This window comes from Halichoerus grypus, chromosome 3, assembly GCF_964656455.1.
Source record: "Halichoerus grypus chromosome 3, mHalGry1.hap1.1, whole genome shotgun sequence".
Lineage (NCBI taxonomy): Eukaryota > Metazoa > Chordata > Mammalia > Carnivora > Phocidae > Halichoerus > Halichoerus grypus.
The window spans coordinates 149,669,029-149,678,376 of record NC_135714.1 but is presented as its reverse complement, the minus strand read 5'-3'; the positions used below and the strand labels follow the sequence as shown (position 1 = coordinate 149,678,376).

The window sequence follows — 9,348 nt, the reverse complement described above, 5'->3', positions numbered from 1 at the left end:
TGTTTAAGAGTCATTTGTTTCCTGTGGTCTTCTGTCTCCTGGGTCTCTGTATTAGTAATCTGTGGAGATTAAGGAAAGTGACCCTTTGTGACTTGCATTGTAAATATTTTTCTCCTTGTCAATTTCCTTTTGAGTTTATGATGTTTTCTTTATGCAAAGATTTATTTTATGTAGGCAATTTTATTAAATCTTTAGTGGTTTTGGGAGGCCTTTCCCACTCAAAGATTATAAAAATTATCTGCTTGCTTTCTTTTAAAAAATATTATTTAAATCTTTGATCCTTCTGGAATTTATTTTGGTCGACTCAGGTAGGGGCTCAAATTTATTTATTTCCAGATGGCAGCTACTACTTTTGGTCTTTTTATTTGTAAAAGCTGGATTAGAAGATCCTAAGGTTTCTTACATATTAGAGCAGTCGGTTGCAGATTTGCTCAATAGATGACAGTATGCCTTTTTGTAAGTATTTTGTTTTTAAACAGCATTTACTGTAAGTAGTAAATCATAAACTTGTCTTAGACTAGTACAAATACAGCATTATCTTAAACCTGTTACTATATATGTCACTAAAAATGTTCTACAAAGCAGCAATGATTTTATTTCTTGGGGAATAGCAAGAAGAAAGATAAAGGAGCTGTTAGGTCACTGCATAAGATCCAATCCTTTAAAAAATATCTCTCTAGAAATAACCCATTTTTGGACTTGTTCTCATGAGGTTCCTGTTGGAGACTGGCATTTTCAGAGAAAGGTAAGATACTGGCAGAAAATGCAAAGATCTATAGAGTGTAGACAGGGAAAAGGCTGGATGTGGTAAAGTGATGAGCATACAAGAAAGTAAGCTCTATGAGGGCAATGAATTGTTTTAAATTTTGTATAATGTTCTATACCCTGTGCCAGAAATGTAGTAGGTACTCTATAGTTATAAACAAATAGGCCCAGGATAAAGAGGGCAGCTACTATTTAGCTCAGTCGTGTTGTTGGTTGGAAATGTGGGTCTAGGATTCCCAAATATCCCAAAATCTAGATACTTTTTAGAAAGTGAAATCTGAATTATAAATGTTGGCAATGAATTCAAATGTCAGGTTCAAAGAAAATGTCTGCAGGTAAGATTCTACCCAAGGGTTACGAGTTTGCCAATTCTGTAAATAGGTAAATGTAAGATAGTTAATAATATTTACTTGAGTTAGGACTGTTAGTAAGTTTATGTATGCCTTCCAGCTAAGCATTGTTTTTATAGCTGTATAAGAAACTTCTCACCCTGGCTGGAAACTCCTCTGACTTCTTATCCTTTAGTAAATGTACATATAGACATTGTTTCTGAGGTGTTAATGGAATTTCACTGGGCTTCTGAGCCTCTCTTCAGGATTTATAGTGCAGACTTTTCCCTTAGTGAGCCTCATCCTAGGAGTTACCGTATCTATAGAATAGTGGACTCAGGAGCACAGAGTGTCACATTTAAAGAAAAATAAAATAACTTTTAAGCAACATGGAGCATCAAACTTCAGAACTGGAAATGATCTTTATACCAACTGATCCAGTCTCCTTCCTTCAGGAAGACATGGCAGTCAACTAGGACAATCAGTATCCTAGGGCAGCAGGTAAGATGATAAAACACTAATTCATTTACATATGTTATTCTTTCACTCTTCACATTTTTCCAATAAAGATGAGATGGCTTATACAAGGGATAAATTAAAATACAGACAGGGCACCTGGCTGGCTCAGTTGGTAGAGCATGAGACGCTTGATCCTGAGGTCATGAGTTTGAGCCCCACGTTGGGCATAGAGATTACTTAAGAAAAAATACAAACAGACAAAGGGAAAAACAAGGTTATGAAGGAGATTAAGAGTGAGGAGATGAGGAGCTTACACTTGGGACTTGGATTAGAGTTTGAATAGGTCTCTGTTTCTTACTGGTTTGGTAGCATCAGACAAGTCATATAACCTTTCAATTTCTTCATCTATAAAATTAGCAAATTTGAAGATTAAATGAGGCAATATATTTAAGACACTTATCTGGGTGGCAAGTGATAGTAAATAATGTTAGCTAAAAGAATACATACCAATATGTATGAGTTAAGATAGTTGCTATGTAAGAGTATCAGATTCAGTTCTGAGATTTAATCTTTTTTTCCCCGTCATGGTAAGTGTACTCCTTAATCATCTATATCACCCATCCCTCTACCCATCTCCCCTCTGGCAACCTTTAGTTAAGAGTCTGTTTCTTGGTTTGTCTCTCATTTTTTTTTTCCTTTGCTCATTTGTTTTGTTTCTTAAATTCCACATGTGAGATCATATGGTATTTGTCTTTCTCTGACTTATTTTGCTTAGCATTATACTCTACCTCTGTCCATGTTGTTGCAAATGGCAAGATTTCATTCTTTTTTTATGTCTGTGTGCTCACTGCTGTGTAATACTGATGAGTATTTAGGTTGTTCTTGGGGGTTTTTGCTATTGTAAATGGCAGTGCTATAAAAATTCCTGTACCAATTTCCTGGTATTCAAGTGCACTCCCTTCCAGTAACCTTCCCTGTGAATTCCAGCTGTCTCAGCAGCACCAAACTCTATTCTGTCTCCTCAGCTCACCAATATCACCACTGTTTGAGCTCCATTTTCCTGTACCATGAACACGAAAGTTCCCCCAGACAGACGGACATGGTAAACCTGGGGTTCACCTTGCATGCTTCCTTTCTCCCAAGTATCACAGTCTGCTTTGCCCATTATCCAATTCCTCAAAACAGCCCATATATTTTATCCAGTTTATAGTTTAGGACAGCAGGGTTAAGTCCAATACCAAATACTATGTCATGGCCAGACATGGAAGTCTATTCAGTTCAATTTTCTACTAGAAGTTTTAGTTTTGCTTTGTACATGTAAGCATTAATACAGTTGTTTATTTGCACATACCAAAACCTGAGAAATTTCATTTAAAGATAATTTAAAGACATTATCTTAAACATTCTTCAAGATGCACTTAGTTCTATCCAAGTGTTGTTAGACCACTAAAAACTATATTTTACACATGCTATATAAATGATGTGAGGTAGAGATTATTTATTCCCTATGGATAAACATTTTACCCCCAATTTAAGAAGAAGCATAACTTGTGAGCTTCGTTTCTTAATTTGCAAAGTGTGGGTAATGTTATCTCATATATGAAACATAGGTACACACATGTAACCTTTATATAGAGTTTGCAGTGTAGCTGTCTTCTGATTAAAAACAAATTTTAAGGGGCACCTGGGTGGCTCAGTTGTTAAGCGCCTGCCTTCGGCTCAGGTTATGGTCCCAGGGTCCTGGGATCGAGCCCCACATTGGGCTCCCTGCTCGGCGGGAAGCCTGCTTCTCCCTGTCCCATTCCCCCTGCTTGTGTTCCCTCTCTTGCTGTGTCTCTGTTAAAAAAATTAAAAAAAATAAAAAGAAATTTTAAGGCTTTGAAAGCAGATAATAATAGCTAATATTTATAATACCCTGACTATATGCCAGGAACTATCCTAAGCACTTTATGTATATTCATACAATTCTAATAAACTCCCACAAAATTGGCACTATTATTTTCCCCAATTTGCAAATAGGAAAATTGAGGCACAGAGTTTAAATGACTTTCTAAGGTTATATGAGTAATTTGTAGTGGAACCTAGATTCAAAACAGACTGGTCCACCATACTATATTCATTCAGATGAGTAGATTGTAACATCATTCTATTATGAAAATAATAGAATCCCACCTCTCCTCAGATGTGGGCTCAATTATGGGCATTTCAGAATCTTAAAAATGAGAATTGCAAAAACAATTAGTGGATTTAGTTTAGAGTCCATCCTTCCTTTAATCTCAGTTCCAGGGAATAGTGGTCCACAAAAACCATTCTCTGTCCATTTTCCTGCAACTGACTGATTCTAATGAATGATATGCATTTTCATAGTGCTTGATACTTTTTAAATCTGCTTTCACATGGATTAATTTTCATGTACCCAAATGACTGGCCTACTAGGGATCTGGCTCAGATCAAATACTTACCATGTTTTCCATTGAATTATAAGTGGATTTTTTTAAAAAAAAGTTAGATTCTGTCCAGAAATGAAATATATTCCAAGATCCCTGTGAGACTGTATCTTAAGGCTTCCTTTCTTTCTACTCACTTGATCTATCAGGTTGTAAAGAGTTTTGCTTTCAATAGGCAATTCTATAGTAGAATACACTGCCAAGGAAGATCTATGTGCTGGGGTGGTTTTTTATAATTGGATAAGTGACTTCAAAAAAAAATTGCTATATATAGGCAACTAGAGACCAAAATAAACCTTTATGTTTCCTTCCCACAGATAAGTAAGCTCCAAGTATTCCAAGCATATTCTAAGCAGAATTATAACCAATATTCAAGCACATACTCAACATATAACTATAGTATATGATATTTTAGCTATTATGTTAGTGTATCTCATAAACAATAAAATCAAGTAATTATTTCAAGCATGCAGTGTTTGGATTTAGGAACGATTACGAGTACTGAAAAAACCCAATGGATTAAAATACAGTATTTTATTTTTTTCTCACCTAAAAAACAAGCAACCCAGAATTAAGATATACATAAACTTCTCAAATTTATCCCTAATAAAATTTGAATATTTATACAATTTCTACAGAAACATACAGTGTATCAAAATCTGCATAAATCAAATTTATAAAATGTGTAGAAATGCATAGTGATATTATCAACTTACAAAGCAAGGATATGGGAATTATTTCCAAAGCAGCCTACAGTAGAAAATAGTCATATGGCAGCAGCTTCTGATGTTTTTCATGTTTGGTAAGGTTTCTGATTTCAATATATAGAATCATTTTCATAGAGTATCAATGAATTGCACAAAATACCCATTTAAAATTTACACGCACAGTTTATGTGCCACCTTTCTTAGGCCTATGCATAGTTAACAAGGTTATAATCTATTCAACAAGGAAAATGGAGCCTATTTGCAAAGACACAAGTAATTAAAGTACCAATTCTCTTAGTTTCCATTTATAGTTAATTTATTTTGCAGTTGTATAAGCATATATAAATGTATTTCTTTTTAAACATCCCTAGAGATGCATGAAAGTTAAAATGGTTGATCACAGATCAGTAGCAAAATATAACTTGACAAGTCAAAATTACAAATAAAACTCTGTTCAGGATGTTTAACTCTGACTCTCCAAATTTAAGAGCTAAGCTTGGAAGAAACAAATTTGTAGGCTTTTCTTCTAAACAAATGTAGATTTTTTTCTTTCCTTTCTTAAGCTTTAATTAAAAATAGTTCCCTCGGGCAGTAGTTTGTGAAATTCCTTTCTTGTAATGATATCATGATTACAGGATCAAAAATGCGTAATTTCCTTGCCATTCCCCACTTCATCAGTTTTTTCCCTCTCTCTCTCTTTTTTCTGCACTCAGTGTAGCATTTTAATCTTTTGGGTAACAAAAGACTGACTTAGAAATTAAAATTTAATTGACCACTTGCAGTATTTGGTTTTCCTATAGTAGGTACTATCTCAATAAATGTTGAAATCCAAACAAGTCTTCTTTTCACTGGAAAAATACTAATAGAAATATGCTTCCTAAAAAAAAAAAAATTAAGAAACACTAGGGAACTAACACCTAACCTAACAGAAGTTTATATCTGTTAATGAACAGTGTTTTTAAATAGCCTTTTTTTTTTTTTTTAATTTAAAAAAAATGTGCAGGGGATTTCATTTGGATGAAGACATACATGAAACATCCACTCACTCTTGGCTTCAGAGGTTCCACAGCTTAGGTTGTAACGCACAGGAGTTCTGTAAGGATTCATCTAACAAGGGCTTGGTAATCCTTACCTTGGTTAGAATGAACCCCGGATGTGTTTACAGTGGTATTTTGTTGTTTTTGTTAACCCCACACTTCAAGGTTTCAAAACCGAGAATTAATTTTCTGTAGTGATAGGTATAAAGGAAAAGTAAATCCCAGATGTCAGTGGACAATTTTTCTCTAGTTGGTAGACCCCCTTTGCTATCTTAGGAGTCAGTACCAACAGAGAGCGCTGGGCATGCCCGCGAGTCAGGGAGTTAATGCCATACAATCTTCAATCCTATGAAATAGCCTCGGATGTTCTATACTGTCTTTTCTTTTTCAAGCCATACAACATTCAATTTCGGAACAAATGGTAGCACATAAAGTCATTTTTGAGTAGTGAAAGTATTCCTCATACAGATGACAATTCCGTAACATCCTATAAATTTCATCAAAAGCTCTTGAAATATATACTGAGAAATGAAAGAGGCACTAAATGTGTTGAAATTCACCTTTCAAAAAAGCAGCATGACTGTGAAGGAAGGCCACCTTGGCTAAGAACCTGTGGCAGTGCTTCGTAAAGATGTAAAATTAAATAAAGACACAACAGGTTGATAATCACCAAGTTATATATGAAAGTCTGGTTACTCCAACCTTGTTTTCAAGTGTGTTTAAAAAAAAAAAAAAATAAAATCAAACTGCCTTTCAGACCCCTGAGTGTAATCCCAAAGAAGACAAGGATGCTTTTAACTCCGTTCTAAATAAAACAGAGCTAAATGCACAAATTACCAACATCATCTTAAAACAAAAAAAGATGTAAACATCTACAAAGTTTAAGGTAAAAGCAGTTTTGTAAACAGTAACTGCAGATGATAATGTTATTGTAAAATCACAGTTTATCAACGTCCTTCAAACTGATCAGGAGGTTCTGGGTTTGGAGCTGTACAGAGTTAATAACAGTTGCAGCAGGTTTCAGGCGGTTTTCAGTCCTGTATAAATTTATATGTCAGTAGGTAGGTTATTGGTTTCTTTCATTCTTTCTAAACGCTATGGATGTTGTTCATTTCCCACTTTTGAGTCATTTTACTGGAGTCACAATCGGAGATGAACACTTGATGGAGGACGTCTGAACGATCTAAGCACTTTCCCGAAGGAATGTGAGTAAATCTGTGCAGGCTCTGGAAAACAAAGGACAAAGGAATTTTAAATTTGTACTTCTTTCGGTATCACTGATATTCAAAGGCATTACCTGGCTTTCGCAAGAAGAGAATTCCAGCAGATAGGACAGGCTTAAACCAACCATACCTCAGACTTTGGATTTTTCCTGATTGTCAGTCTTCTAGGTCCTTTTATCGTTAAGTCATAATGTACTGCCAGTACCTCAAATTCAATGGTATAGAAACTTCATTTCACTGTCTTCCCCTCCAAACCGACTTCTTTCTTCAGTTCCCATCCTGGCTTAACGGCAGTACCATCCTTCCAGGCCTCAGGACAGAGGCCTTTCATGCTACACCTTCCTTTATTCATTCAAATTGTAGCAGTCACTGAGGACTGATATTTGCAGTGTCTCTGATCTATATCCTTTCCCAGACCCACCGCATATGCCTTAGTTTAGCCCTCATCCTCTGTTGTAGATGTCTTCAATATAGCTCAGGGCGTCTCATACGGTAGTCCTCAGACTATCTAAGATTGGGTCTGTAAGGCCAAAACTATCTTTATAGTAATACGAAGACCCCATTTGCCTTTTTCATTGCACGGACATTTATACTGATGGTGCAAAAGCAATGGCAGGTAAAAATGCTGGGGCCTTAGTATAAGTCAAGCAGTGACCTAAGTGTGCTAGCAGTCTCAGTGTTCATGGCCATACATCCACAGCTAAGAAAGAAAATGCTAGTTTTACTTAAAGGTGTCTGTGATGAAACAGTAAAAGTTATTAGTTTTATTAAATCCTGACCCTTGAGTATACTTTTTTTAAAAAGATGATTTATTTTAGAGAGAGAGAGAGAGAGAAAGAGAGGGAGAAACTGTACTGTGTGCAAGTGGGGGCAGGGGCAGAGGGAGTAAATCTCAAGCAGACTCCCGGCTGAGCACGGAGCCCAATATGGGGCTCGGTCCCATGACCCATGAGAACATGACTTGAGCCGAAACCAAGAGCCAGACGCTTAACCGACTGAGCCACCCAGGCGCCCCTACCCTTGAGTATACTTTTAAAAATATTCTGAGATGAAATATAAAGTGTGCATAAAGCACTTCCATATAGTGAAGTACAGTGGTTATCTGGAAGGAAAGCACATGTACATTTGTCCAACTAGCTGCTTTTTTCGTGTAATGTCATTTTGACTTGAAAGGACAACTCTAGACAAACCATGGTGATTCAAACTTGGGACTGGGCAGACTTTTTCTAGAAAATGAAGTAAGCCTGTCACTTAAAAAAAACAGCAATGCTAATCTGACAGTATTTGTTGCCACTGATAGAATTTGACTTTTCAAGCAAAAATTAGAGTTGTGGAAAACTTGTACCCACCACCATGAACTTGACAGCTTTACCATGAAAAATCAGTGGTTATATTTGTGATTTTTTGACACTGGTGTTTAGTGAAATGTGTCAACATTCGGATGATCTACAAAACTTAGTGAGCCAATATTTTCCAAATAAGCAATGCATGATGTTACAAAAGCAGACATGAGTAAAAGATCCTTTCAGAGTTTCAGACAGACCAATGGATTTTAATGTAACATAGGGCAAGATGTTCACTGATATGGTTTCGGATTCTACACTGCAAAAAACTTATAAGAAACGACCACTTACTTAGCTGTGGTGTAGCATCAAAGAATACAATTATCTGAAGAGGCTATTAAATTAATCCTCTCTTCTCTAACCACATGTTTGAGGCTAGATTTTCCTCATATACTTCAACCAAAACAACATATCACATCAAATTGAATGCAGAAGCAGTATGAGAATCCAGCTGTCTTCTATTAAACCAGACATTTAAAGGGATTTGCAAAATCATAAAACAATGATAACGTAGTAGGGTTATCATTAACTTTTACATGAATTAATATATAAGTACAAGTATAATACAATACAAATACATGCTTACAAAATTTCTCAGGTTTAATTTGCAATTCAGAAAATATTTTTAGCTATGACCTAGATAAATTAAATCTGTTGGGTTCTCAGTAATTTTCAAGAGTGTAGAGAGAATCTAGAGACTGGAAGTCTGAGAACTGCAGACTGAGCTGACCTGCTTATCAGTCCATACTTCACAATGGTCCTGGAGTTATTTTCCTAAAAGTATCCACTGTTTCCTCTCACTGGGTTCCTCAAATAAAGTCATTCACTCTCCAAAACTTACAAAATGAAGTTCAATGTTCTTTCATGTGGACTACAATTTAGGGATACCAAACTAAACATGAGTCCTGGAGTTTTCTACACACTTTCATTCCACGCCTTTGCTCACCCAGTTTTCTTGTTTATCCGCTACAAAAAACCGTTTTCTATCTCAAGATCTGGTACAAAGATACTTCCTCAGTGAAACTCATCCTATTAATC

The 9,348-nt window shown here is 35.8% G+C and overlaps 1 protein-coding gene across 2 annotated transcripts in view; it reads right to left on the bottom strand.

Moving 5' to 3' along the window:
- Positions 1–4,519: 4,519 nt before the first annotated feature.
- GALNT7 (polypeptide N-acetylgalactosaminyltransferase 7) overlaps positions 4,520–9,348 on the bottom strand; it is a 141,084-nt gene continuing 136,255 nt past the window's right edge. For both annotated transcript variants that reach the window (XM_036075536.2, XM_036075535.2), the window contains exon 12: positions 4,520–6,970. In XM_036075536.2, coding sequence (XP_035931429.1) covers positions 6,833–6,970 — 138 coding nt within the window. In that variant the 3' untranslated portion in view covers positions 4,520–6,832. The remainder of the gene's footprint in view (positions 6,971–9,348) is intronic.